This window comes from Neomonachus schauinslandi, chromosome 8 (genome assembly GCF_002201575.2).
Source record: "Neomonachus schauinslandi chromosome 8, ASM220157v2, whole genome shotgun sequence".
Lineage (NCBI taxonomy): Eukaryota > Metazoa > Chordata > Mammalia > Carnivora > Phocidae > Neomonachus > Neomonachus schauinslandi.
Window position 1 is genome coordinate 69,213,335 of NC_058410.1, and position 15,952 is coordinate 69,229,286.

General features: G+C 47.9%; 1 protein-coding gene across 1 annotated transcript in view; it reads left to right on the forward strand.

The window, feature by feature from the left end:
• Positions 1-14,077, forward strand: part of BACH2 (BTB domain and CNC homolog 2) — a 73,287-nt gene extending 59,210 nt beyond the window's left edge. Inside the window, exons 3-4 of the mRNA XM_021693132.1 lie at positions 9,314-9,520; positions 13,578-14,077. Of these exons, the coding sequence (XP_021548807.1) occupies positions 9,314-9,520; positions 13,578-14,060 (690 nt within the window). The 3' untranslated portion in view covers positions 14,061-14,077. The remainder of the gene's footprint in view (positions 1-9,313; positions 9,521-13,577) is intronic.
• Positions 14,078-15,952: the final 1,875 nt, after the last annotated feature.

Consider the following 15,952-nt stretch of genomic DNA (forward strand, 5'->3'; position numbering starts at 1 on the left):
CTCTGCAAGATTGGCAAGAAGCACATGAGGTTTTAGTTAGGGCATATTTTGAAAATAGATCCCAAAGCTCCCTGTGCCCACGGCAGAGATGCCCCGTGGTCACTTCCTCATGTTGCTAGCGAGCCCGCTCCCGGCTCGTCTGTTACTGCCTGGGGGGAAAAATGGAGAAAAACAGAAACATGCTGCAAGGATTTAATGTAGCTCAAAGAAATTATAAAGGAGATTTGAATGGGAGCTCTTCCTGTCTGAATACACCCTGTCCCCTCAGGTTTGGGTTGTGCCCAGTGCCCCAAACCAGGGGCACCTGTGTGCCCCCCGCCCCCCAGCTAGGATTTGCTCTTTCTCTTTCCTCACTCCTTTCTCTTCCTTTCGTCATAACTTAGGGGAGGTTTTCTTTTTTTTCCCCTGACATTGTTCCTAAGTGCCCCTGATCCAGAAGCCTAGTCCCTGGAACAGGTTCATCAGCATAATGATTTATCTTGCTGAGGATTGGTGTCTGCAGAAAAGGACAGATGTCTTTATCTTTTTTTGTCTTTCCCCTAAGAGGAGCCCCACCATTAAGCTGAAGGGGTTGTGTTGTCATGGTATTTGCGTATGTTCGAGGAACTGTCAGTTTCTGATCATCTCCTTTTGTCTCTCTTGTCTCCCAAAAGAGAGTTTAAAGTCACTTCTTCAAGTTAAATGCCACCAACAAGAGCACATGTGTTTTTCCTGTGTGTTTGGGCCACATCACTTGTCTACCTTTAGAACGTCTCTGTTCTAAATGAACCAGTCCAAAGGACATTTCATGCAACCTATAAAAAAGTCGTGAAAAATACCAGCGCTTTAAAAATATTTTTACTTTTACTTTAAAAAAAAAAATACGTTCTTTGAATTTCTTTTTTTTTTTTTTTTTAAGATTTTATTTATTTGTGAGAGAGAGAATGAGAGACAGAGAACATGAGAGGGAGGAGGGTCAGAGGGAGAAGCAGACTCCCTGCTGAGCAGGGAGCCCGATGTGGGACTCGATCCCAGGACTCCAGGATCATGACCTGAGCCGAAGGCAGTCGCTTAACCAACTGAGCCACCCAGGCGCCCCGTTCTTTGAGTTTCTAAACACTGAAAGCAGGAACCTTTACCAGAGCTCTCTGCCGTTTCAAGAATCACATTTAGCCCCCCTCAGGAGGGCATTTCGGACAGGGTTGTTAGAGTAAAGGTAAACTTCATCCCAGTTTGACACTTTAGTTTTCCTAGAGTAGAGATTTGGTCTCAGGGACTCAGCATGACTTCTCCTCTCTGAGTTAATAACTTGCTTCCAGGAGTTACTTTGACCCCAGTGGAAGCGTGGTCCCCAGTAGTAACATTGAAGGCAAATCCTTCATTCACAATGTGAATTGTCACTCGTTTTTCTGAACTGAACTGATCGAGAAGAGGCCAACATCTGTTGGTCTGATCCTGCCCTGATTTGTTCTTGTAAGAGGTTCAGGTGACTCCCCTTCTGAGTGAAGCCCAAGGAGACACTGGAGTCAGAAACCAAACAGAGTTCTCACCTCCGGCCAGGCACCTGTCCAGTGCTCCAGACAGCTGGGCCAGGCTCCTTCCTAGCCTCTCTTCCTCCACCTCAGTCAGGAGCCAAATGTTAGATCAAAAGGAAAGTATCAGCATTCCTTACAGTTGGTAAGGTGTTCTGGTTACGGTAGCGTCTCACCGATAGCGACTTCTCTCATCCTTCTTAACTGTCCCCTGGCTTTGAAGAGAGCTTCAGTGAGCACAATATTGTCCTTTCTCAACAGTCAGCTCTTTAAAATTACTTTCTTCTTTGAAATAATCAAACACAACATACCCAGCCCCTAACATACCAAATTTAACAGGCTCTCTCTGTGCCTGCGACAAGATACGAACACATATCTGCATTAAAGTTTTAGTTTAATGGCATTTACTGTACAATTACTCAGCAACTTGCTTCCTTCACAGAGCTGTTCTAATATGTGCATGCCTCTAAGTCAGTCACATCGGGTTAAAGCATACTTCTTTAATATCCATGGGTCCCACAAATCACAGCTTACAGCTATCATAGCTACCATCTATCAACGGACAGTCCAGGTGTTTCCAGTTTTTCCCCTTCTTATAAAAATTGCTGCAATAAACATTTTTGTGAACATATTTAGTAGTGGTGCTTTTATTTTTGTGGGTTAGAATCCCCAGAGTGGGTTAAAGGTGATGCTTATCTGTAAACTACTTCCCCAAAAGTTTGTATCTTTCAGCAATTTAGGGATGTCCATCCCCCCCTGCTCTTGCCAATACTGGCTGTTACCAGTCCTTTTCAGTTTTGCCCATCTGCTGGGTAAAACATGATAACTAATGAGGTTGACATCTTTTCTCGTGTGTATGTGCCATTTATATTTCCCTTCCTGTGACTTGCCACTTTACATCTTTGCCCATTTTTCTCTTGTGTTTTTCATCTTTAAATCAATTTATAGGATCCTTAATCCCTAATACAGGAATATTAACCTTTTATTAGAAATGTTTCCCATAGTTTCTCCTACTTGGTCTTTTTATTTATGGCATCTTTTTTACCATATAGAAAGAAATGTTTAAGTTTTATGCAGTCAAGTTATCCATTTTTTTCTTTATGACTTTTGGGTTTGCTATATTACTTAAAAAGTCAGTTTGGGAATTTTTGTCTTACTTCCAATGATGAAAAATATGAACAGGTCATATTAAGTAGAAAAAGTAACAAAACAGTATGTCTAACAAGGTCCTAATTTGCTTCATAAATATACATACGCCTGAGAAGGCAATATGGAGAAGATGAAAATAGGAGGCAAAGTTGGGGAGGAATGTACCTCTGTAATTTCTGAGTTTTATGTATGTATATCTCACAGAGGGTCATTATTTTAATTGAGATACAATTCACACACCATAAAATTTACCCTGTTAAAGTGAACAATTCAGGGATTTTTAATGATTCACAAAGGTTTGGGCGATCTCCACTCTAGTTCCAGGACATTTTCATCACCCCAAAAAGAAACACCATCCTAATCCATTAGCAGCTGCTCCTCACTGTCCTCCCCTCAACCCCAAGCATCCACTAATCTACCTTCTATCTCTAAAGATTTGCCTATTCTTAACATTTCATAACTATGTGGCTTTTTGTGTCTGGCTTCTTTCACTGAGCATAATGTTTTTTAAGATTCATCCTTGCCATTGATGTACCAGCGGGTCCACCATATCTCAGTGCTTTGTTCTTTTTTATTGCTGAATAATCATCTACTCTGTGGATAGAGCACACTTTGTTGATCCGTTGAGCGGTTGAGGGACATTTGGGTGGCTTCCTCTTTTTGACTATTATCATTGGTGTACAAGTGTTTTGTAGACATAAGTTTTCAGTTCTCTTCATTATGTATCTAGCAGTAGGATCGCTAAATCATATGATAACTATATGTTCAACCTTTTGAGGAACTACCAGACTGTCTTCTAAGGTAATGGCCCCATTTGACATTCCTACCAGCAATGCACAAGGGCTCCCATTTCTTTTCTTTTCTTTTCTTTTTTAAGATTTTATTTATTTATTTGACACAGAGAGAGACACAGCGAGAGAGGGAACACAAGCAGGGGGAGTGGGAGAGGGAGAAGCAGGCTTCCCGCTGAGCAGGGAGCCCGATGTGGGGCTCGATCCCAGGGTGCTGGGACCATGACCTGAGCTGAAGGCAGACGCTTAACGACTGAGCCACCCAGGCACCCCTAATTGTAGGTTTTAGTAAGGAAGCACTAGAATGACAGTTTGCGTGGCCAAAGGATCGATTAGGTGATGCTTATCTGTAAACTACTCCCCCTACTTTATTAACACATTTCATGTCAGGAGGCATAAAGCATGAGAGAGTGAGGATGTGTGTACGTTTGTGTTGATGAGTGTGTGTGGGAGCAGGGAGAAATAATGTCTGACATGTAATAAAATGGAAGAGCCGTGTCTGACTCTCACTCTTCCACCCACATGCCAACTTCCAGACATATGTTGTATGTAAAAATTTTACAGTCATTTTGTGTGGTTCGTTGAATCAGGCATCTTTCTTAAAATGCCTCTGATTGGTCTGCTTAATAAAAAGAAAACTTTGCTAGGCAGCATAGAAGTCGGCCGTATTTCTAATTAAAACGATGTTTTTGTGTTGTCTAGAAAGATGTTCCTAGCATCTGGAATTCCAAAGCGTACTGTCTGTCTGGAAGAAGAAACCATGTGACAAAGAAAGATAGGACTAATCAACAGAATTAATAATACCTCATATCTATCAGGCAATTCAGACTTTTCAAAGCACTTTCTCCATCTGTTACCCAATTTTATTCTTCATAGCCATCCTGTAAGCTAAGTAGGGCATGTATTATCTTTCTCTCTCACGGATCCTCAAAGAACTTCAGGACAGAGAGAATGAAAGACTGGCCTGAGGTCAGACAGCTAATTAATTGCAGTACACCTAAATCCCAGGTGTCCTGCATTTGTTCTGCAAACTGGACCATGAGAATAGAGGGTAGAAGGACAGTTGTGCAGGAAATGTTTCTTGGTGGAGATGGGAGATTCTGTCTCGGGCATCTGTCTAGCACGGACCTGGCTGTCCCCCTGCCCGTAGCACTGAATCATCAGCCTGATGGGCATCTTGCTTCCCCCTCCCGCCCGACGAGGCACAGAGATCCCAGGGTCTTGTAAGAGTATACGTGTCAAGGGTGTTGGGCCTCGGGGTACTGTTAGCATGATCCGACTCCTGCGGCTTCTGTTCAACATCTGGTAGTGAAACCAAGAAAGGAGGTAGGAAAGAAGATTTGCAAACCAGCTTCGGCTGGGATTCTAGAGGAAGTGCTTGCTTTCAGCTTTTTCTGCAACATTTGCGTCGCTGCCTTGCTTCTCCAGTAGCTCCCAGCAGCTCCGGGCAAGTGAAATGTGGTAAGAGGCATGGTGAGGCAAGGGGGCTGTGGTCTGCTTACAATCCTGCACAAAAGGTACAGAGGAAACAGAGGGCACAGGGGAGCCCACCTGAGCAAGACAGCCATTGTTTGGGGGGTGGGAATTTTGTCTCCTCTTTTGTCTCATATTTGAATTTTCTGCAAGAAGTTGTATTTCTTTTATCATTTTTAATGGGTATTTTTGCTAAACTGGGAGCAAAGAGTGGTTCTGGCTGCAGAACAGGGTGGTTGTTGGTAAGGAGAGAAGTAGAACAACGGATTTCTGTTGGGCGAGAGGAGGCGCCCCATTTCACGAGGTGCTCATGAGCTGGAGCGCCCAGAAGGTCTAACCCCGCTCCGGTTGCTGTTTAGAGGTTTGGTCCTGCAACTGGGCTGAAAAGCCCTCTGTCCTCTTCTTCCAGTCGTGCTCCAGAGGGCCGAGGAGGAGAGGGAGTAGCAAGTCAACAGTAGCAGACAGTGCTGGGGGCCCCGTTGGGCCCTCGGCTTGCTGACTCAGGGGCTGCGCCTCACTTTCAGAGTCGCTACTGAAAGCCGAGGCAGGGAGAGGGCGTGGGGATGAGCAGCACCCATGAGAAATCAGTACCCTCAGCCCCACGGGCCCTTCCCCTGCTGTGCAGCGTGCTTAGCCTCAGAGGCCTGATGGGCTTCGCCTTCTGTGCATCTGGTAGCTGACAGCAGGTGCAGGCCAGTGTTCAGACAGGTGGTGAAGGGAACTGGCAGGACGTTTCATCTTGTCACGTTGGGTGTTCCGCGCTGTTTCTGAGAGTCCAGTGAATGAAAACGAAACCACTGCTGTGAAGTAAAATCCTGGAAGAAGAAGTGTGTGGAGGGACAATAAATGGTAAGCCCTCTAGGGCCTATTTCGGTTATAAGAATTCTCCAGAAGAACGGGAGAAGGGTCTCCGCCCCCTTGAAGAGTTTGAACCTTCGAAGGCCGCGTCGCATTAGCTGACTTTTGAGCCCCGTTTGGGGAGTGTTGGGGGGCCTGCAAGCTTGAGAATGGAATATTCTCCCCGATCCATAAGGGAGTCTCTGGCTGCTCTTTATCACCAGGGAAGATGTCCACTGGCTTGGAACTTACTGCTCTGCAAATAAAAAAGAGCTGTGGCCAAGTTAACCACTGCTGCATCCCAAGCACACTTCGGGACTTCCTCTTGGTAGTCCGTGGAAGCTCTCCCTTGCCTGAGGGCCAACAGAGCCTATTAGGAAGAAACAAGAGTGGTCGGCCGTGGGGTTTCTTTCCCATGGAAGAAGGTCTATAGCTGACTATTTTCTTTCCCTTTGACCTCTTTAAAAAGCAGCTGGAGTTGCAACAGCTCTGCCCAAACTTTATATGGCCTTTTGCTTCAAGGACTTTGAAACGAGCATTGTTGATTTTTCCTTTTCCTGTCAACCTCTGTCCTGTTTCCCTGGTGTTTTATATTCGCTGTCTGGATGATTTTAAATACAGTAGCTCTCGGTCTAGAAGGCCTTTTGACTTTCCCTGTGGCCCGAACTGTAGGTAACATATTCTCTGGGAAAAGAAGTAAACAGGATTGAGCGCAGAAGCAGCATTGCTTTGTTGTCGGCAGAGGGGGAGACTGCACGAGGCCCCGCGGTGCTGCAAGCTCTGGGTGCAAACAAGGCTTCCGCCTGGTGTGGAAACATCCGTGTCCCCGCCTGGCTGATCTCCGTGTGAGTTAGGCACTGTCCAGGGTTGGAGTGTCTGTTTGTTATCCAAAGGGTATAAAGGGAAATCAAACGTTCTTCGTATCCAGGCCCTGTGCAAACACAGCCCATGGACAAAGCCTGCTGGCTTTCCCTGGCTGCCTGCCTTCAGCAGTGGCAGCCGGGCTGCGCCGAGTGTGGTGGAATGTGTGCTGTTGCGATGTTGCTTTCTTGGGCAAAAATTGTACAGGTGTCACGGGATCCAGTTCACCAGGCGGAAGTTGAATCAGAGCACCCACTGGGAGCCCTCGGCACATGCCACGTCTAGCAGGCTTGGAGCTATGGAGGAACCTGACAAAGCAGTTGCATCCAGCCACAGGAAAGTCAAATGATCGTGCAGTGTGAATGCCTTTGTGCGTGGGGATTAACTAGCCATAAATGCCAGGATTTAGACTTGTCTTCCTGCATCTGATGCAATCAGAGCAAAAGCCTGAGCTCAGAATAGAGTATCTTCATCTGACTCCCCTGAACGATGCAGACATAACACTGCAGCTTCTGAATGTTAATGAGGGCTTGGTCTCTGCACCCGTAAATATTTTGATCAATTAAACCCGGATCCTCCTGTTTTTCTGGTTACTCCAGTTCACCGCGTCCCACTCGTTCCGTCTCCTAGAGCTGTGCTGTCCATGTAGCAGCCACACGCCACACGTGGCTATCGAGCCCTAGAAACGTGCCTCGTTCTGAATTGTGCTAAGTGCAAAATACACCTCCCAATTTTGAAAATGTAGTGCTAAAAAAGTAAACTATCTCAATAAGGTTTATATTAATTACATGTTGAAAATATTGTGGACCTATTGGACTCAACTAAATATACTATTAAAATGAATTTCAGTTGTTTCTTTTCACTCCCTTTAATGTGGCTGCTAGAAATGCAAAATCACAGCTCTTGTTTGCATTGGACAGCGCAGGGCTGGCACTTGAAAGAAGTTTGGGTTTATAGCGCCATCTGCTGGTCCACCGAAAGCGGATGCTGATGTAAGCAAGAATTAAGCGAATCTGAGCCCAGGAGACAGACACTTTGTCTCTTAGCCAAGCAACGCACAACCTTCCTTTTCGGAAACAGAACCAGAACTGAACCCTGAAGTCCCTGCATCATCAGTAAGAGTCTTGGAGAGGGCAGTGCTGAAGATCCAGGCCTGTGCATTTGACAGAATATAAGGAGGACACAGATCCATCCACCCAGAGACTCTCATCCTCTCCTTGGATAATGCTTATTTGCTTTGTCAAGAGCCTGGACGTTGGAATCTTGCTGCTGACAGTATCTGCATCAGTTATCACTGCTGCATAACAAATCATCCCCAGACTCCGTGGCTTAAATCGTTTAAGATCGCTCACCGTTTCTGTGGGGCAGGAACTCAGGAGTGGCCCATGTAAGCACTTCTGGCTTGGGATACCTCATGAGGTTGAAGTCAGTGGCTGGGGCCTCCCATCTCTGGAGGTTTGACGGGGCCTGGAGAATCCACGTCCAGGGTGGTTCATGCACGTGACTGGCTGGGTAACACTGGTTGTTGGCTGCAGGCTTCAGTTCTTCTCCACACGGGCCTGGGCCTTCCACGGGGCTGCCTGGGAATCCTGTAGGCCTGGCAGCTGCTTTCCTCCAGAGGGAGCAGCCCAAGAAGCCTAAGAGGAAGCTGCAGCTCCTTTTATGACCCAGCCTCAAGCTACACACCGTGACTCCCACCACATGGTGATGATCCAGAGGCAGAAACGTGCATCCCGCCTCTGGATATGGAAAAGTCAACATCGTGTTGTAAAAGGAAATGTGAGATGGGATGGCCATTGTATTTTTGGAAAATACAATCTGCCAAAGTGCCCAACTTTGTAGAGCCCTAGCCAGCTCAGAAGCACGCCCCATTTTGCAGATGAGGAGACTGAGGCTCAGAGAAGTAAGGTAACTAGCCTGAGGTCTCATGTCTGGTGGAAGGACTAAAGCCCACTTTCAACTCCTAGTCCACCCCGGTGTAGACTACCCGAGTTCTCTCGCTGCCTCTTCTTATGCCGTGTTACTGAAAATCCCACTGGTTGTTTCGTCTTTCCAGCCTCTTTGAGGTGTGTGGTGCTCTCCTCATTCAAGTGTTTCAGATAATTCCTTAGATGATGATCTTTTATTGAGTCGAGGCTCCGTGGAAGTAGGTTTCAACTAACTATATAGCCTTTCTTACAAAATGGCTGTAACAGTGAAAAAGTCCACATTTTCCAATATCTCCCATGCTGTTTGCTTCAGAAATCTCAGGAGCGATAACCACGTTACAATTTGTGTGTTCACATTCTGTTTGACTCTCTAAATGTGACATCTTATTTATATCTGAGACAAGAAAGAATTAATCACTGCCTGCTTTCAATAGTTTCCATACTATCTGGTCATCTTAAAAAGGAGGTTTTACCGGGCGCCTGGGTGGCTCAGTCGGTTAAGCGAGTGCCTTCGGCTCAGGTCATGATCCTGGAGTCCCGGGATCGAGTCCCGCATCGGGCTCCCTGCTCGGCGGGGAGTCTGCTTCTTCCTCTGACCCTCCTCCCTCTCGTGCTCTCTGTCTCTCATTCTCTCTCACAAATAAATAAATCAAATCTTTAAAAAAAAAAAAAAAAAGGTTTTACCATTTTTTTTTAATCTGCCAGCTGGAATCCAAACTAAAATCCAACCACCATAATCATATTCTACTGTTCTTGGTTTCAGGTCAAACTTCCCTTTCCTGTAGATCAAATCACAGATCTTCCAAGGAACGATTTCCAGATGATGATTAAGATGCACAAGCTAACCTCAGAACAGTTAGAGTTCATTCACGACGTCCGACGGCGCAGCAAGAACCGCATCGCGGCCCAGCGCTGCCGCAAGAGGAAACTAGACTGTATTCAGAATTTAGAATGTGAAATCCGCAAATTGGTGAGTTGATCCGTTTGTTGCTATCAGCAACCCGGAGTGATCAGGACTCATGCAAGGCTGCAATGGGGAAGGCTAGAGAAGTGGAGAGAGGGTCACCGTTCCGAGAGGTTTGGGTTTATTTTTAAACAAGTTTCTCAACAAAAGTAAATAGCTTTCTATCTGGAATTGTGTGTGTCTGTGCAGGTGTGTGATCACGTTTCAATATTTTATATCCTTCAGCCTCCCTGCATTTAGAGGGAGTTCTTTCTCTTTGTTCCATTCAGCATGTTTTAGTAGCTAACATTTATTGCATACGTGTGTGAACCAGGTGTTATTCTCAGCTGTTTTTATAAATGATAGCATTTAATCCTCACATCAACTCTGTGACTTAGATTCTATTTTCTCTCCATTTACAGAGGAGGAAATGAGTGCAGAGAGGTTTGCCAACTCCCCACTGTGTGGCAGAGCTTGAATGCAAACCCAAATTTTGTATTTTTCACCACTGCTTTCTCCTGCCTCCCACAGCAGAATGTAGAATCCAGATAGGATACCACGTGATCTCCTGAAGGCCCTCGAAACCCCAGGTCCTTGATTTTGCAGTTCTGCCTCCAAGGGGCCGGCACCTCTTCCCTGTGCCTTTTGTCTCAGGGAACAAGCCCCCATCTCCCAGGCTCCCCTCACTGGGAGCTCGGTGCCCCCTTCTCCTCGGTAAGCAAGCTTAAGCTAAATCCAGGTGGCCTCTGGCTCCTGAGTTAGCTTTGAAGGCAACCAGTGCAACTTCATTCAGCTTGACTTTTCTGCTGGCCAAATACTGGAAACATCTTAGGTGCCATGTCCATGTCGGGCTGAAGAAGAGAGAGGCCACGTGATGTGCTTATGATCTAAGTCTGGGTCCTCAGACTATACGTGGTGATCCTTTGCCTCATGGTAGGCCACCATCCAGATGAGAACCTAAGAACAAGATAAGACATTTGAAAAGCATGAGTAAATGTTACCTGTTATCAAGGTAGTCTTGGACCTCAGGGTCTTTTTTCTTTTTTAACTCCCACCAAGCAGGGGAAACCTGCTCCTCGAAGTGGCTCCCCTCTCCTGCAAAATAAAGCCCAAGCTTCTCAGCAAGACATTCGTGCTTGCTCGTACAGGTTTAGTCCGTAGCTACCACTCCTGTCCTCCAACTTGACCCCTAACAGAATCCAATGCTTTGCACTTCCTGCCACCTGCTGTTTCTGCTTCTGTCTCTGCCTCTGCTGTCTCCCCTCTACCTTGGACATTCCTCAAGCATTTTCTTCTCTGACTTCATCCTTCATCTTTTAAGAATCAAGTTACTGTCCCTTCTTGAGGAAACTCCTTTCCTGAGTCCCCGGTGAGGCTGAGCAACCACCCTGGGAGCCCTGATCTGACCTCTGGCTTCGTGCTTATCACAGCAGTCTCGGTGCATCTACGTGTGTCTGTGTCCCCTGGCCCGAATGGCAGGTTCCTCACAACAAGGACAGTGAATGGATTGACTCTCAGTCTCACCAGTGCAGGCCCAGGGGGGCCTCTCAGGAAATGTCAGTTGCCCTGAAACGTATTTGAAATTGTGACTGGGTTGTGGGATTACGAATTTCTTCTTTCAATTTTTTCTTTAATGTTGCTTTAACAACAACAGTTGGTATTTAAGCCACGTAAGGAAACAAGACATTGCTGCTGGTGAATGTGGGTCTTCTGAAAGCCCACTGGGCTTCAGTAGGGACCCAGCAAGGCTGAGTCGGCTGAGTACGAGCTGTCAGGGCCTCGAGCACACGTCTGGGGTCCTTTGGCCCCATGCCCCTCTCCAGGAAGTAGAATGATTCTCATCGCCCGTATTTAAGGAATGCCTGATTTTGTAATTAGAATTCTTTCCGTGTAATTTTGCAATACAAATAATAAAGTCTAATAACAATAACAACAAGTAATAAAGTCTAAACCACACACCAGGCAGATATCTAAAGCACTCTGCTGATACTGTTCAGCTGAAAAACGGGAGAGGGTATTTCCTACTTCTCCTCCCACTGGTTTTGGAAACCCCTTCAATAATAGGCTGCGTTTCCGCACTGAGTGAGGGTCTCATGTGCTCAACAATGTCCATCTGTGACTTAGAGCTTCACCCCTGTAACCAGGGCCTGGGTTTGTACTGCCTTTCCTGCGGACAGCCAAAACACTGTCGCCACATAAGTTCATTTTCTTCTCCCTCAAGGTGGCCCGGGACAGTTGGCAGATCAGTGGCAGAATGGGGGTCAGTGGCAGAATGGGGACTGAGATGGCCCTCCTAGGCCGGGGCGGTGTGGCCTCCCTCTCTGCAGGCCCCCAGGCCTTCCTGGCACCCCGGGATGCACGGCCACAAACGTAAGATTTTTTCGCAAGCAGATCTCCCCGCTGTGCTTCCTTTCTTATCCACCGCCCTCGCGCTTCAGCACTGGGCCCGCTCACCCGGCCCCGGGTGCCCGGAGGGCGCTGGCAAGCGGGGACAGGCCGGCCCACCCCGCGCGTCCCCAGCGCACACACGCTCCCCACTCCCACGCTGCCTGTGGCACGCCACTCAGCTTTTGCAAACTTGCATAATGTATTTCTCTCAACTCGCACTTGTACATCTGTTTATTTTTCATTTTTAAAACATGTTTTCTTGATAAATTTATAAATATTTGAGCAGGTGCCCTTTCCCCGTGTAAATCTCTGTCTCCGACACACATGCCCACGCTGCCTGCCAGATTGCACTCGTGAGCAGCACGTGCAGCTCCCGTGTCGGAGCCCCCGTCTCGTATGTTTGCTTCCCTCTCCTCCTTTCGCTCCCTCTTCCCCCCATCCCCGCTCCACTCTCCCTCCCATCTGGCGGTGATGTCCAGTTTCCTCGTCTCTTTCACTGTGTGCTCCCCGTGCAGCCTCCACATCTTCTCTCCTCGCACAGCGAGTTCGGGTGAAACCTGCACCAGCCTCCCCTCTAGCAGCGAAATCCGTCTCTCTGACGGGATGGCGAATTTTAGGAACACAAGAGCTTATGTGGGATTTTCTTGGAGGACGACATCTCGGAACCTCAGGCTAGGCTGCTAGGACTCGGTCTCCACGCCTCTGTGGGCCCTTCCCGTGTCCAGGGAGAGTCAGTGCTCCTGACGCACTGCACGGTCCCCACCTGTCCCCGAGAGGACCTGCTCTGTCCCATCTGTCCGCCGCAAAGGCCAGACAGCCTGCTGAGGTTTGATCAAAGCATGTGAAGTGGCCCGTGGTCGCTTTTTGTGGTTGTGATTTTTGTTGATTTTTTCAATAGACTTTTCTTTTTGGAGAAGTTTTTGGTTCACAGCAAAATTGAATGCCCCTGTGCCCGGCGCCTAGCGCTCACCACCTCCCCCATTATCAACACCTCCCACCTGAGTAGTGCATTTGTTACCATTGAGGAACCTGAATCCACACAGCATAATCACCCAGAGTCCATAATTTGTATCAGGCCTCACTCTTGGTGTGGTATAGTCTGTGGGTTTGGACAACGTATCCATCACAACTGTACACTGAGTAATTTCACTGCCCCAAAAATGCTCTGTGCTCCACCCGTCCATCCCTCTCCCTCCCCCCATCCCTGGCAACCACGGGTCTTCCCCCCACCCTGCCCATAATATTCCCTTTTTCCAAAATGTCATAAAGTTGGAATTGGCCAATTTCTGACTTTCAAAAATGGCAGCCTAACGCACGGGGTCGGGGGGAGGTGATTTTTCAACGACAGAGTTTGGGACTGAGAGTTTTCCAGCTGTTGCTCCACAAACCCCAAATTCCAGGAAACCAGAGCCTTGACTCCCTGCAGTTCTCTGGTTGGTGGGAATGTTGCTGGTCACTCGCCAGAGGAGACGGCAGGCTCACTGGCGCACCTGGATAGGCTGCTCCGATAGGAATCTCAGTCCAGGCTCCTTGAATACACGTCTTGTAGGTGCCTAGATCCCGGCCCCGTCGTTCACAAGTGACCCTGTCCTACCAACCACAGAAACGAAAGCTGGAAGACCCCCGGAAACCAGGCCTTCTGTCTTCCCGTTCAGGCTTGACGGGGCCTTCTCTCTTTTCTCTCTCTGTTGCCCAGGTGTGTGAGAAAGAGAAGCTGTTGTCAGAGAGGAACCAACTGAAAGCCTGCATGGGGGAGCTGCTGGACAATTTCTCCTGCCTTTCGCAGGAAGTCTGCCGCGACATCCAGAGCCCTGAGCAGATCCAGGCCCTGCATCGGTACTGCCCCGTCCTCAGACCCGTGGGCCTCCCCGCAGCCTCCAGTATTAACCCCGCGCCCTTGGGCGTCGAGCAGAACCTGGCCGCCGCGCAGTGTGCGGTGGGCGAAAGCGCGCCCTGCTGCTTGGAGCCCGGAGCGGCTCCCCCCGGCCCCCCCTGGGCCCCCGGCTGTGCCCCGGAGAACTGTACTTCCGGGAGGAGGCCCGAGGGCGCTGAGCCGGGAACCTTCTCAGAGAGGGCGCCTCCTCTTGAATCCAGGAGCCAGACGGTGACCGTGGACTTCTGCCAGGAGATGACTGATAAGTGTACAACTGACGAGCAGCCCCGGAAAGAGTACACCTAGTGACCCGGCCCGCCTTCCAGTTCTCCCACGTCTGCCCCCAACCCCCAGGGGGTTCCTCGGTCAGCCTGCGGTGCTGTTCATCTGTTGTCTGGAAGAACCAAGAAGGAATTTGGTGCACACTACAGCGTTCTCAGCAGCAATACTGTTTCTAAGTATTCCCTCCTCTCTCCACGCGGGAGTGATACACAGTTCCCTTCACAATGGTGCTACCCCTTGCCCAGGCAAGGAAAGACGGCGGTGGTGACGCTGCCTGTCTGTGGGTTAATTTCAGTCTCAACAGGGATAGACTATAACACCTCTAGGACCCAACCACGGATTTTTTTTCTCAGTGGCCCATGTCACAAACCCTATCTCAGGAATTTCTTCTGAATGTTCAATTTTTTCATTGAAGACAGCTTCTATACACATCAAAGTTTTATAGCTAGACTGTACATATTATATATAATATATATATAAAATATATATATATCCATATGCAAAAGTCCTGCATGCCTCAATTTTCTCATCCTGAAACTGGAAACTTCATTTCTCGTTTATCAACAGGTTCCAACATTCCTCTTCTTTTGTCTCCGGTGCCAGAACTAGTTTGGTAACTGTTAACATAGTCATTTTTCTTGCTTCACAGTTCAATTTCAGTTTGTACTTATTTATGGAACAGAATTCAATGTTGGAAGCTTTCTTTTTTTGAGGTTTTATTTCAGACCCTTTTTCTGTTGTCGTTTGGTTTGCTTTGGGCACCATCGGCCGGTGTCCTCGGAGTGTCGTGGGTTTGTTGTTGTTTTTTTTTTTTTCTTGCAGATACTGTACAGTCATGGTCAACTTTGCCACTTGCACTGAGTTTTGGGTCAAACCTATTTTCTTAAATGAAGTTGTTATTACTTCAGTATAACTCAAGTATACTGTATATTCTTTGCTTTTAGTTGAAAAGTAAGACATTTTAGCTAATTAAAAAGCACTCAGGTGATAATTATGTAGGAAAAATAATCTTGCCAAATAATGAATTCATCCTAGGATGTGTAGACAATAATCTGCTTGAATATTTTTATATTTCACCTCCTCCCCACCTCTCCCGGAAGCAAAGTTTAAATGCAGAGAGTTCAGAGTTGATGCTGGATGTTCAGACTCCTAAGTGGGGAGAGAGTTTGGACGTCCACTCGGAAGTGCATCCAAACAGCAGGAACCCGTGATTTTGTACCAGAACTCAGCAGGCATTGGCTCCTAAAAATCAAGTTAGAACTATTTTCTCACCCAAGGGGCGAGTCCCATTCATTTCAACCCGTCCTCAGGCCTCTGCCTGTTCTTGGAAGGGCAGCACAGGAGGAACTTCTCGGAAGGATTTGGCTGATCAGCCACCCGACCACCCCGGCCCCCTGCTCCCCTGTCCAGGCCCCCTGCACAGGCTGGGCTCCCAGGACCTCTCACCTGAGTCAGTTTAACTCACAGCACCTGGGGTCCTGCCTGTAAGCGGCGTCCTGGGTTAATGCAGCTTGCCCAGAGTAGGAGAGAGTGGGCGCATGTGAGCCTGGGGTCTGTCCCTGACACAGGCAAAAGAATTTCTTTCTCCCTCCCTTCTCCAAATGCTTTGAGTTGAATTCTGGGGGTTTTCTGCTCGTCTCTTGTCCAAAGGCAGATTTCATTCTGAGGCTTTGAAAACGATATGGCCAAGGAGCCCTCCCTGCCCCTTTACCCGGCCACACACACACACACACACACACCTACCCTCACCTGATGGTAATTTTCTTCTCTTGCTGCAAAACTGGTTGGCTTGCAACCCACAGAGAGCAGCTTCCCTTGGCTTTGGGGGTGTGCTGGCCCCTGGCCACGTTTACAGGAAGATGTGCCCAGACCCTGCCCCCAGCCTAAGAGGAGGCGGAGTCCCTCCCTCCCTCCCT